The sequence below is a fragment of the Bos mutus genome, chromosome 18 (assembly GCF_027580195.1).
Source record: "Bos mutus isolate GX-2022 chromosome 18, NWIPB_WYAK_1.1, whole genome shotgun sequence".
NCBI lineage: Eukaryota > Metazoa > Chordata > Mammalia > Artiodactyla > Bovidae > Bos > Bos mutus.
In genome coordinates this window covers 51,795,607-51,809,184 of record NC_091634.1, presented here as the reverse complement: position 1 = coordinate 51,809,184, position 13,578 = coordinate 51,795,607, and the positions used below count along the sequence as shown (strand labels likewise).

The window sequence follows — 13,578 nt, the reverse complement described above, 5'->3', positions numbered from 1 at the left end:
CCCAACCAAGAATCGAACCTGCTCCATGGCATGAAAGTGCCGTGTCCTAACCACTGGACCGCTGGGGAAATCCCAATCCACCCTTATTAACTGTACAATTCAGTGGTTTTTCATCTATTCAGAGTTGTTCAATCATTATTATGACCGAATTTCAGAACATTTTTGTCACACTCCTGCCCAAAAACATCCCTTAACAGCCACACTATTTCCCTCAACATCCCAGCCCTGAGTAACCACTAATTTCCTTTCTGTCTCTATGGATTGGCCTGTTCTGGACATTTCATATAAATGGACTCATACAATTCCCGTTCTTCTGTGTCTTTCACTTAGAATAATGTTTTCAAGGTTCATTCAGGCTGTAGCGTAAGTTTGACAATGATAGATCTGTGGTGGTTAAAGCTCATTTATTCCTCAAACACGTAGTTAAGAGGCTACCAGGTGCCCGCCTTGGGGCTGGCAGCAAACCCTGCCCCGGCGGGTTTCCAGTCAGGGAGAGAGAAGAGTAAGTCGACTGAACAAGGAATGATTGAGAAGAATTAGACGGAGGTAAGCACAGAGCTCGGAGAAGGCAATGGCAACCCACTCCAGTACTCTTGCCTGGCAAATCCCATGGACGGAGGAGCCTGGAAGGCTGCATGCAATCCATGGGGTCGCGAGGAGTCGGACACGACTGTGCGACTTCACTTTCACTTTCATGCACTGGAGAAGGAAATGGCAACCCACTCCAGTGTTCTTGCCTGGAGAATCCCAGGGACGGGGGAGCCTGGTGGGCTGTCTATGGGGTCGCACAGAGTCGGACATGACTGAAGCGACTTAGCAGCAGCAGCAGCAAGCACAGAGCTGTTTGGTAGTGAAGAGAGGAATGGTGACTTTAACACAGGGGGCCAGCGAAGGCCTCGCTGTAAGTGAACGCAATGCGGCCGGCCGAACTAAGGTTGGAGGAAGTTGAAGGTGCGAAGGTGCCCCCGCGATGCCCCCTCTCAGCACTCAGGTCCCCCAGGCCCGCGACCTCGCCTGTCTGGTCCACGCCGTGTCCCTGCGCCTGGGACGGCGGTCGACACCCAGGAGGCGGTCGCGATGCTTGACTCTTGAGTGGCCCGCCGGGGCCGCCAGTGAGGCCCCGGGTCGAGGGGGTGTGCGGGCCGAGGGGTGGGCGAGGACCCCACGCAGGCCCGGACCCCGCACAGACCCCGCCCCAGCGCAGGCCCCGCCCCGCGCAGGCTCCGCCCCCGCGCCGCCTGCGCCCACCGGCTCCCGGCCGCCGCCATTGGCTGCGCGCGCCCCCGCCCTCGGCCTCGCACTTCCTGGCGGAGCCATGGCCGCGCTCCCGGCCGGCCCGCGGGCTCCGGCGCTCCGGCCCCGCCGCCCCGCCCGCTCGGCCCCGCCGCCGGGGGTCCCCGCGCCGCGCCAGTAGCGTGCCCTCCCAGGTGGGCCTCCGCGCGCGCCCTGCTCCTGCGCTGGCCGGGGCGGGAGCCGCGCGCCTTCCGGGGGCCGGGGCAGGGGGCGGGCCTGCTTCTGGAGGGTCGCCGGCGCCGCGGTTCCGCCCGCGGGAGCCCTTTGTGCTCGGCGGAGCGCCGGTGAGGACCGCAGGGCTAGGGGCGGGCCCCGAGGCTCGGGGCTGGGGAGGGGGCCGCCGCCCCCACAGGTGGGACAGGTACGGCCTGCGCGGCGGCGCGCGGCCCAGGTGGGCGAGCGTCCCCGCGTCCCGCCGCCGGCGCCCTCCCCGCTCTGCGCCCTCCCCAGTCTCGCGGCCGGCGCGAGCCCGCCCGGGCGGCTGTTGTGCCGGCTGTTCCGCCTAGCGGTGCCGTGTCCGAGGAAGCCACGGCGGTGTCCGCCGAGAGCCGGGACCGGTGAGTGCGGGCGGGCGTCCGGGTCCACCTCCACCTCCACGACGCGGTTTCCCCCACCTCCCGAGCGCCGCGGTCCGGCAGGTTTCAGGCCTGAAACCCGGGCTCCCTGGGGACCCTGCCGGCCGCCCGGACGTGGCCTCTGTTCCGTGTTTAGTAAAAAGACCTCTCAGCGCCTCACTGGGTATCGCCACCGTCCCTGCGGATGGCCTTGACCCCTCACCTGCTTGCAGAAAGCACAGGAGGCAGCTGACACCCACACTCCTGGAGCAGCTGGGCCCCCGAACCGCTTGCCCGCAGACAAAAGGGAGCCTCCTCACGGGGAAAACTCTCTCTAGAAACGTTGGCCTAGAAAACAAAGCTTTTAGCACTGAAGGCAGACCTGAGACCTGGCTGGCTGCCTCGGGTGGTGGAGACGGTGTGCTGCGGGTGACCTTGGGCGGGCCCCACGGCCGCCTGAGCCTGGGCATCAGGAGCAGCGGTGACACCTGTCTCGGAGGGTGAAGGTGAAACAAGGAAGTCAGGGATGAAGAGTAGGATGGCTGCTGGTGTCCTTCCTTTCTGTCTCTGAGCCCCCAGCATCCTAGGGGCAGTCAGAAAGGATTGGGGGGAGGGCTACAGCTGGTCTTTGTCACAAAGTTGCTAATTTGCCGAGAGAAATCTACTTATCCCTTCCTTTCCCCCAGGAAACTGGCAGGGTAGACTGCACCAGGATCGCTTCCCCAACCCATTCCCCCACATCACTGGAGCCCCCTCTTGTTTTCCGTGATTGTCTTAACAGAGCGCTGGACTCCTTATTGCACTGTTACTTATTAGCAAAAGCTGACTCTTCTCAACTCGGATAGCAGGGGATAGATCCCTCTGTAAACCCTCTGTCCCAGGATATGACTTGTGCCCATGTTGCTGGCTTAATCCTTCCTCCCTGTGCGCCCATCTTCCGAGGTCCCCCGGAGCCGGCTCTGTGCTCTTAGTGAGTTGCTTGACATTTCAAAAACTGGAAGAAGCCTGTCATGGTGTGGGTGCACCAGCCTTTGCCATAGACTCCACCACGAAGTGTGTAGAAAGGTTAAATTGCTTGTTCAAGTTGATCTTGGATGTTCCAGGCAGGACATAACCCCATCCCCTCTCCCATTCTCTCACAGAGGTTTCCTGCCTGTGGGTATTTGTTTAATGGCCAGGTGGAGTAGCCTAGGGCTTGAGAGCATGCAAGCCTCCTTACCTTGGAATCCTGACTCTGCTGCTGCTTCCTGAGTGTGAAGCTGAGCAAGTTCCTTCCCCTCGCTGCGACAGCTTCCTCCTCTGTAAACTGAGGGTAATAATAGTGCTGGCCTCCTGGTGATGTTGTGGGGCTTAAATCAGTGAGACAAAGAAAACAAGACAGTGCCTGTGGCCAGAGCATATTTTATACGTGGTAGTCGTCACTGAACCGTATCCTGAACGTCACAGAATTTTACAAGGGTGAGACTCAGCCTAGGCCCCATTCAAGTGCCCATGTCTGTCCAGTTTTGAAGCTGAACAGATTCAGCTTTGATTGCCAGCCATTCACTAGCTTTGTGTGACCTTGAGCTCAACATCGTCATCTGTGAAATGGGTTAAGTGACGTCAGCTTGGTCAAGCCGGGTGGAAGGTTACTATGATGGCAGGTGTCAGTCCCTTAACTTGGTCCCAGGGTCATAGTCTGGGTTCTGAAATGACAACTGTTGATACTGTGGTCTTGATCTATTGCAAAGACGGCCTTCTGATCAAACATCCAAAGGTAGGTGTTTGTAGGTGAGCTGAGAGACAAGACGTGGTGGGACTTTAGGTGAGAAGGGAACGCTTACTACGTGTTCTGTCTGATTTGAACACCCGAATGTTTTCAGCACTCAGCGTGACAGAGTGCTTGGAAGTACAGTGTTCTCTCTCTCTTCCCTCCCTTCGCTCTTGCTGTCACTGACACCTGCCAGCAGAGCCTGCGATTTGTGAATGACCTCGAGTTATTACTACATGCTCAGAAACCCCGTTCTTGTCGTAGGGCTGCGATCTCGTTTATGATGGAGGGAAGCCGGCAGACGCGAGTGTCTCGGCCGTACAAGATCAGCGAGTCCTCAAAGGTCTGTGAACGGGTCACTGTGCCGATTGCCCAAGAAGCGTGAGGGTTTTCTAACAAGCTCATTCTCATTGTACAGGCTGATTTTCTATTCTTGGCATTGGTGTTAATCTCCTTAACGGTGACTAGAGGCGGCACAGGCAAGGAGTGGAAAAATCATAAAATCAGAGAGAGCGGGGGTTGAAGGGAGTGGTGGATGTTAGAAACACAACTGGACTCCTTTATCCTGCACTTCGACCCTGAGAGGTGTACAGGACAGGGTGGATGCCATGGGATTCCTGTTTCCACCTGAGGCTCCAAAGATGTCTGTCAAGAAGCCAGCCCCCAGCCTTATAGTGGGGGCAGCACTTGGCATACCTGATGTGAAGGGCCAGAGCCTTTCCTGATCGTGACCTTCTGGGACCCTAGGAGTGAGTGAGGGTGGGCCCCCAGGGCGCTGCTACCTACCTGTGTCACACTGACTGCATCAGACATGTCTTGGGAAGGGGGGAGGAGGCAGGTGTCTCATTGGAAGTACATGTACCCAGCCCCACCCCAGACCTGCTAAATTAAAGTCTGGGAGCAGGACCTGGTATTCTGTAACCTTTAGCAGACTCCTCAGGTGACTTGGAGTGGCCCTTGTCCCCACAGCCGCTGTAGATGAGGTTCAGGGGACCAATTTGTGGGACAGTCCCCATTTATACCTGTCTATTTATAAATATCAATAGCGTCCTTTTCTTTAAAAGTCTCCCGTTTTGACGATTAAATGTCATGGTTGGACTATATCATGCATTCTCCATGGGGCTGACATTGCTCATAAGGGGTGAGCTTGGGGGTGTGGAAAGAATTTTACTCTTTCAAAGTAAATATAATACATGCCCAAATATATAGACTGTATATTGTGTGTTTAAATGACATAGCAAGCTGTTAGGGAAAAAATATCTTAAAAGCAGACAAATGAAGAAAGATGAAGAAATACCATTTTAGATAAAGGGAGCTGCGAGCAACTTATAGAAGAGGACAAAAAGAGGAATGAGGTTCAACAGATGTGTGAAAAAGAAAAATGGGGTGTAATTTTCAGGGAAGGCTGATCCCCCTGAGAACTCTCCTGTTTCCATTTGAGCCGACTGAGAAGGCCCTTGCCAAGCCTGGCTTTATCTGCTGTGAAAACCCAGAAAGGTCTCACTGCTGCCTCAAAGGGGCTTTGTTTCGGAGCTTGGCTGCCGAGACAGCGTAGCTTTCTAAGTTCGACAGCGCTAGAAACCTTTGTCCCTTCAAGCCAGATTCTGAGCCTGTTTCTCTTTGAATTGAAGCTTTCAGGAATAGGCTTCTTTATCCCTTGGCTTGTTGTATTTATGTTCCTAACATTTCATACTTAGCAAGCGCCCAAATCATAACGTGCCCTTGAATTTCTAGACATTCATCACACCCGTGTGGCCAAAACCTGGATAAGTTAAAAAGAATATCACCAGACCCCTCCGGGTCCCTGCAGTAGGGAGAGCCACTCTCCCAGCTTTCAGCAGTTTCACCTGCCCTTGAACTTGTATGAATGGAGTCGGGGGTGGCTGTGTGTGCCTGCTCCTTGCTCTCGTTGGCCTGCTTCGGAGGGTCACCCCAGTTACCGCTTGTGGTGGTACACCTTGCCTGTCTCAGATCAATGGAGCCTTCCGTTCTGTGGCTGCCGCTGCTCATTTATCTACTCTAAAATATGTCGATCCAATTTGATGCTGAATTTTTTATTCTTTAATGTTTGTTTATTTTGGCTGTGCCACGTGGCTTGTGGGACCTTAGTCCCCCGACCAGAGATTGAACCCGCACCCTGTGCAGTGGAAGTGACTGGAGTCCTAACCACTGGACCACCAGGGAAGTCCCTGAATTCTTTTTTAGTATAAGGTGCCCCATACCTCAGGTTCCCTGGTGGCTCAGCGGTAGAGAGTCCACCTGCCAACTCAGGACACACAGGTTTGATCCCTGGGTTGGGAAGATCCCCTGGAGGAGGAAATGGCAACCTATTCTAGTATTCTGGCCTGGAAAATCCCATGGACAGAGGAGCCTGGCGGGCTACAGTCTATGGGGTTGCAGAGTCGGACACGACCTCACAACTAAACAACAACATCCCCATACCTGCTCCTTTCTGCCCAGCATTAGACCCTGAGTACCTGTGTTTCTTTCCCTTGCCTAGCCTTTGGTGAAGGTGCTAAAATAAGAAATGAAGGGATGAACAGGGTTAATGTCATGGGAGAAAGTCGAAGGTCAGAGTTTCTAAACTATGTGAAGTGCTGCAACTCAGTTACTGATGACCCTTTAAAGTCGGGAAGTCACGGTTGTCTCTTTTTAGTTGTTGTCTCTGCTGCTACACTAAACATGTGGAAACAGGCTGTGGTGGAGACCCAGGTGCAGAACTAAACGAGCCCACCTAGCCTGGAGGCCCAGCTGTAGAAGCAGTGAAGCCGTCTCTGCCCTGCCTGCCTGCCGCAGATGGCCCCATGGAAACTCTCCTCCGGGGCTCTCCCTATCCTTGCCCCTCCTCAGGGCTGTTTCCTTTTCACGCCGCAGCTAGGGGCCTGTGTACCCCTATTTACCTGTGATAGTTCCAGTGCCCCTGCCAGCTTGGAAGCAACCAGGAGACCAGGGTGGGCTCAGAGCCCACCTGAGGCCCCTCACTTGCTTCTCAAGGACACTAGCCTTCACTGTCACTCGATAGCCCGCTCCTGTGGTGCCTTTTTATTTCCTTCAGTCTGCACCCAAGAGGGGCCCCAGGCCAGCTTGTGCTGGAGCCCAGACCTTTCCTGCTCAATTATAAGCCAAAACCAGGCCAGCCCAGCGCTCTCTGGATAACCAGAATAGGCAGAAATATCCATGTGTGAACCTCCAAGAAGCCACCCTGTAATGTCAGGCAGGAGAGCCTGGCTCTGTGGACTTGAAAGAGAAGGGAGCTGTAGGGATTGGCTGCATGGTGTCCTCAGAATGTGAGGATGTTGCCTGAGACTCGGTGTGGATGGAGCCATGGATGTTGGAACTGGCTGGACGGGAAGGACCACAGGGAAATAAAGTGGCCCGTTACTGGTGCATTGGAGGTGGTAGAGAGCAGATTTGGAAGGGAAGGAAAAACCAAGCCCGAGCCATAGAACACACGTTGAGAAGTAACCTCTAGGGACCTGTGTGCAAGTCAGCCAGCTGCTTGCACCTGCCCAGCCTCACCACCCCCACCACACATCAGACTTAATGCCTAGCCCTTTTTCCCAATCACCCTTGAATCTCCCTGCTGATGTTTCTGAGTGGTCCGTTTTCTCATATGTTGAATCATCTTGTTGTTTTTATAGGGAGTAAATAGAGCAGTGTGAAATATCCTGATTATTCCGTCCAGGATTTAGAAACTGTTATCTAAAGTCTGAGTTTTCTTTGTATCTTTAAAAGCCCAGGGCAGGCAGACAACAGTCGGTCAATGTCCACCAACCTGAATGTATTGAATTAACTCCTATTAATTATTCCTATCAATTGATTTGTTAATTCCTGTGTAGCATGGTGATTAAAGGTTTGGGCTCTGAAATCAGATCTAGTTTCAAATCCCAGCCCTGCCTCTCAGTCACTGTGGGATTTTGGACAGATTTTGCAGTCTTTCTGAGCCTGACTTTTCCTCATCTGGAAATATAATTGACACTCCCTTGGAGGGTTCCCATGATGCTCGAACAAGAGCGTGCAGTCACGTGTACAGGGCCATGTGTAGCATAGTGTTGCTGCAGTTTACATACGTTTCTTTTAACCCTGGCCGTGACTGCTGAAGCCATGTTTCTGAGAGTAAGTTCCCCAGGCACGTTAGTCTCTGGGTCCCGTGACCTTGTTGGATGGTCTCGTAGCCTAAGTGTCGGCACTGCGCCTTCGTGGGGACTGAGGGGCCCAGCAGGTGACTCTGCTGCCGCTCCCCTGGGGCCAGCTCTGTGCCAGGTTCTGTCTCATGACCCCCACAAACCTGGGTGATAAACAGACTCAGCCTCACTTGTGAGACCAGGAACGGAGGCTCAGAGGCTGCTCGAGACTCAGAGGCTGCAGAGCTGGGGCTCCACCAGCTCCCGTCCCACCAGAGAGGCTCCACCCCACATAACTTCACCCTCCCCACGGGACAGCGTTTGCAAACCTCTGCCATGACACACACTTGCTGAGAAGGAAACAGAGATGGGAAAGGAGGGAACGAAGAACACTTTGGGGAATTCTGTTTATAAAGGAGGAAGAGAGGGGGAGAATGAAAGGAAAAAAGAAAGGTTGAGTAAATTTTATTTGTAAAGAAATGGAACTGAAAGTTGCTCAGTCGTGTCTGACTCTTTGCGACCCCATGGACTGTAGCCCACCAGGTTCCTCTGCCCATGGGATTCTCCAGGCAAGAATACTGGAGTGGGTTGCCATGCCCTCCTCCAGGGGAATCTTCCTGACCCAGAGATCAAACCCGGGTCTCACGCATTGCAGGCAGATTGATTACCATCTCAGCCACCAGGGAAGCCCAATACAAGTACATAGCCACACACACACACAGTGAAACACCCTTACTTCTGCGAGGTACTCTGGCACTCTGTTTCCCGTTCTCTCTCATTCTGCTGTATGCTAAACGCTGGTCGGGTGGTGCTAGGTGGGTCCGAGGCCCCCTCCCCTCCTGACAGGCGCTCTCGCCGCTGCAGGTGTACCGCTGGGCCGAGCACTCGGGCACAGTGCTGCAGCGGCTGAATGAGCAGCGCCTGCGCGGCCTCTTCTGCGACGTGGTCCTGGTGGCCGATGAGCAGCGCCTGCCGGCCCACCGCAACCTGCTGGCCGTGTGCAGCGACTACTTCAACTCCATGTTCACCCTGGGCATGCGCGAGGCCTTCCAGAAGGAGGTGGAGCTGATCGGCGCCTCCTACATCGGGCTCAAGGCCGTGGTGGACTTCCTGTACGGCGGGGAGCTGGTGCTGGACGGCGGCAACATCGACTACGTGCTGGAGACGGCCCACCTGCTGCAGATCTGGACTGCGGTGGACTTCTGCTGCGAGTACCTGGAGCAGGAGGTGAGCGAGGACAACTACCTGTACCTGCAGGAGCTGGCCTCCATCTACAGCCTCAAGCGGCTGGACGCCTTCATCGACAGCTTCATCCTCAGCCGCTTCGGCACGCTGTCCTTCACGCCCGCCTTTCTGCAGAACATCTCCATGCAGAAGCTGTGCGCCTACCTGGGCAGCAGCGAGGTGCAGCGGGAGTGTGAGCACGACCTGCTGCAGGCCGCCCTGCAGTGGCTGACGCAGCAGCCCGAGCGCGAGGCCCATGCCTATCAGGTGCTGGAGAACATCCACTTCCCGCTCATCCCCAAGAACGACCTGCTGCACCGCGTCAAGCCCGCCGTGTGCTCGCTGCTGCCGCGCGAGGCCAACTGCGAGGGCTTCATCGAGGAGGCCGTGCGCTACCACAACAGCCTGGCGGCCCAGCCCGTCATGCAGACCAAGCGCACGGCCCTCCGCACCACCCAGGAGTGCCTGCTCTTTGTGGGCGGCGAGGTCTCCGAGCGGTGTCTGGAGCTCAGCGACGACACCTGCTACCTGGACGCCCAGAGTGAGCAGTGGGTCAAGGAGACGCCCCTGCCGGCCCGGCGGAGCCACCACTGCGTCGCTGTGCTGGGGGGGTTCATCTTCATCGCCGGCGGCAGCTTCTCACGGGACAACGGAGGGGATGCGGCCTCCAATCTCCTTTATAGGTATGACCCCCGCTGTAAACAGTGGATCAAGGTGAGATTAAAGCCAGATTATTTCTTTACTCTTGAGGACTTTCGATCTTCTTAACCTTAGTCTTGACTGCCCCCTCACTCCCTTCTCTCAGGCCTGGACAGCCGTCCTGCTTCTGAACTAGGTGTGATGATAAGATGACGAGCCCCATCACAGCCCCCTGCCTGGTTGGGGGCACTGAGGGCTGACTGGCCACCTTCTGCAGGGATGGGCCACGCCCAGGGCACTGCTGCCCCGTAGAACTCTGCACCCGCAGAACAGTTCTGTGTCTGTGCCATCCAGCAGTAGCCACCGGCCACATGTGGCAGTTGAGGGCTTGAAGTGTGGCCCATGGGACCGAAGAACTGAGTTTTCAGTTTTATTTCATTGTCACGTGTTTAAACGTGAGTGTGAATGGCCGTGCGAGGCTAGTGGCTACCATCCCTGATGGCACTGGTCTGGAGACTTGACCCATACTTCTGACAGCCTCCCCACGTCTCGGAGTCTCCGCCAAGCTCCTCTTTGGGACAGGTTTGGAGGTGCTTCAGGGAGGCTGCGAAGGCTCATGTCTCGTAGGAGCCATGGCCCCTTGGAAGGTGTGGTGGCTCATGCTGGGAAGGGGCTGGGTCTTGGTATCAGACCCAGGTTCACGGCCCAGCTTGGCAAATTGTAGTTGAGAGTTTCAGGCTGGCTCCACGCCCGCTCCAAATCTCAGCTTCTCCCTCTGGAAGCGGGTGGTGGGATGTTGACCTCCCAGGGTTGTGGTTGTAGCTCACATTGTTGGGGGGTTGGGGTTGTGCTCCTTTCCTCCCCAGAACCACAGCACCACTCACGAGAGTCTGTCCCAGTCTTCATACTCACCTCAGTCTCCTGACCTAACTTGGAGGTTTCCTGAGCTCAAGGTTCAGAAGGGACTCAGATGACTTTTCTCTTTTATTCTCAAAAATCTAAAACCAACCACTCTGTAAGTCTTGCCACAAGAAGGAGGCTCCCAGCCTAGAAGGCTGGCCTCCATACCTTCATAGCAGTGGCAGCCTAACCATATAGTCTGCTGTGGAACCGTGTTCATTCGAATGTCCTGCTTGTCTTTAAAAAGGAAAAAAGAAGCTCGGGTCTCCTGTTGCTAATTTACTACTTTTTAAAATACCTGATTGTGGGGGGCAAGGGGAAAGGTGAACTTACATTTCAGGAAACCAATCCATCAGTGGCTGGGACCCGTGTGTCCTGCAGAATTCTAGTCCAGACAGGTTTGGCCAGACAGGTTTGGGGAAGTGAATTCTCCATGCCCCTCATAGGGATTCATGAGGTCTTGAGGGCCCCACCCAAAGAGCCCCCCTTTCTTCTTCCAGTTTGGCTCCCTTCCCCAGACTCAGGTGGCCTCTGCCTCACCTGGGCTGTGTCTTCCATGGAGCATGCTGGGGACACAGTGCTGGGTGTTGATGCTGACCCAGGTTTGGGAATGGGGAAGTACAGGCGTGTCGCCTCCACAGGTGGCCTCCATGAACCAGCGCCGTGTGGATTTCTACCTGGCCTCCATCGAGGACATGCTGGTGGCCGTCGGCGGCCGAAATGAGAACGGAGCACTCTCCTCGGTAGAGACCTACAGCCCAAAGACCGACTCCTGGTCCTATGTAGCCGGCCTGCCAAGGTGATTGGGGTTTGGGGGCAGATCTACAGACGCCGAGGCTCCGGGGTGGCAGTTGAGCCCACCTGCCTTTCTGGGTATCTTGGCCTCCAATTCCAGGCAGAGTCTCCTGGCTTGTGAACAGCAGCATGAGGAGCAGAGGGCGTAGTGGCGGCATGTCAGGGCGCCTGTTGGGGGCTGCCCGAGTACTCCGTTTGCAAGTCTCCTCACTGCCTGAGTTTCAGGGAGTGGGTGCTGGGTTCAGGGGGTGAGAGATTCACTGAAAACCTCTCAGCTTTGGGCAGGAGGAGTTCAGGGGGTGGGGGTCGTCTGTGCTCCATCTGACTTGAGCAGGTGTCCCCACCCTGTGCTGTCTCTGCTGCTTCGTCTGTGAAGGGGGCGTGATGACTATCCCACCCTTTCCAGATGTCCATTCACTGCGTTTATCGTCACGGGCTTAGCAGAGGGGACTTGTTTATCTGACCAGCCCCCTGCGATCGAACCTGCAGGTGCACCCTCTGAAGCAGGCTTGCTGTGGACTTGTGTCTAGGGGACTTGGTCCCTGGAAGTTAGAAGAGGATGTGGGGTGAGCGTCTGGGTGTGGATCCCAGCTCCTCCACTGAGCCACCAGGGAAGCCCTACCTGGACACCTGTGAATAAGATGAGTAGACAGTCATGATAGTAGCTACTGATGACCGTGTGCCAGCCTGGGCCTCGTGCTTCACGTGATGAGTTGAGTCCCTTGATCCCCAAAATAACTAGCAGGGTGGATTGTAACCCACGTAGTTTATCACCCAGAACCAGATGACCGTGGTTGAGGAAGCCGACCGATGAAATCTTGACCTTGTCCTAGGCAAGCCCTGAGCTTCCTCTCTCCCTCTGTTCGTCCGCCCATCCGCAGGTTCACCTATGGCCACGCGGGCACCATCTACAAGGACTTTGTGTACATCTCGGGGGGCCACGACTACCAGATCGGCCCCTACCGCAAGAACCTGCTGTGCTACGACCACCGGACGGACGTGTGGGAGGAGCGGCGGCCCATGAGCACTGCGCGCGGCTGGCACAGCATGTGCAGCCTGGGGGACAGCATCTACTCCATCGGCGGCAGCGACGACAGCCTGGAGTCCATGGAGCGCTTCGACGTGCTAGGCGTGGAGGCCTACAGCCCGCAGTGCAACCAGTGGACGCGCGTGGCGCCCCTGCTGCACGCCAACAGCGAGTCGGGTGTGGCCGTGTGGGAGGGCCGCATCTACATCCTGGGCGGCTACAGCTGGGAGAACACGGCCTTCTCCAAGACCGTGCAGGTCTACGACCGCGACAAGGACAAGTGGAGTGAGGGCACCGAGCTGCCCAAGGCCATCGCTGGCGTGTCGGCCTGCGTGTGCGCCCTGAAGCCGCGGCTGGAGGACAAGAAGAAGAAGGGCAAAGGCAAGAGGCCCCAGGACCACGGCCAGTGACCCCCGGCATGCCGACAGACCAGCAGCCACCGGGAGAACCCTGGCACCATTATGTACGACCTAGCAGCTTTTTTTTTTTTTTAATTTTTACTTTTATGATTCTTGGTATTTCTATGGTATCACAGTAACCGATTAAATATTCTATGTGATTTGACATACCATCTTGCTTGAGTAATTAACCCAGGGCCCAGGCAAGAGTGGTCACTGCATCTGTGCGGGGCTACTTCCCAAGTCACCAACCCCTGTGGGTGCCCCCCTACCCCCCGACCATCCCGCTGAGAGCAGCCAGGGCAAGAGTGACGCAGAAGTTTCTGTAGTGGAATGAAGGGCTCCGGTGCGACAGTGCAGGCCCCGTAGTCCCCGCCTCCCCAAACCTGGCTGAGCTTTTCAAACACCAGGTTCCTGGGCCCCACCTCAGAATTAGCGATTCTGAAGGGGGCTGAGGGGGGCTGAAAACTACTGTCCTCGGAATGACTGAGTGTCAGCCACGCTTGGGAATCACTGGTGAGGTGGTTTTTTACAGGCAGGGCACAGAGGCTCCTGGAGAGTGACCGAGGGTCACCAGCAGCCCAGGCAGTCAGGTGAGGTGTGGGACTTCTCACCAGGGACGTTTCCCCACTGGGCTTTCTTCCTCAGGTGGCCATTTCTCCCGGTTGGTCATCGTCCCGAATTCCAAAAGGGAACAGGGGAGAAAGGAAAACAGGCACGTGGCTCTTGATAAGCGTTATTCTGTAATTTGTGCTTTGGTCTTTTTACTGTCTCTTCTGGAAGCCACTGTTTATTAGATTACTGATGTACTGAGCCCCGCCAATCTCCATTTATCACTCAGGAAAGAAGGGAGCAGGTGGAACGTGCCGTTGTG

At 55.8% G+C, this 13,578-nt stretch overlaps 1 protein-coding gene across 3 annotated transcripts; it reads left to right on the top strand.

Moving 5' to 3' along the window:
* Positions 1 to 1,277: 1,277 nt before the first annotated feature.
* KLHL36 (kelch like family member 36) lies at positions 1,278 to 12,870 on the top strand. Of its 3 annotated transcripts, none has more exons than XM_070388616.1 (5): positions 1,278 to 1,427; positions 3,862 to 3,940; positions 8,586 to 9,659; positions 11,126 to 11,283; positions 12,161 to 12,870. In XM_070388616.1, exons 2-5 carry the CDS (start codon positions 3,878 to 3,880, stop codon positions 12,714 to 12,716), a joined length of 1,851 nt encoding a protein of 616 aa, XP_070244717.1. In that variant the 5' UTR covers positions 1,278 to 1,427; positions 3,862 to 3,877; the 3' UTR covers positions 12,717 to 12,870. The 3 variants fall into 3 exon arrangements, with proteins under 3 accessions (XP_070244717.1, XP_005892518.1, XP_070244718.1); XM_005892456.3 differs by having other exon boundaries at positions 1,289 to 1,850; XM_070388617.1 differs by lacking the exon at positions 3,862 to 3,940 and having other exon boundaries at positions 1,289 to 1,850.
* The last annotated feature ends 708 nt before the right edge of the window (positions 12,871 to 13,578 follow it).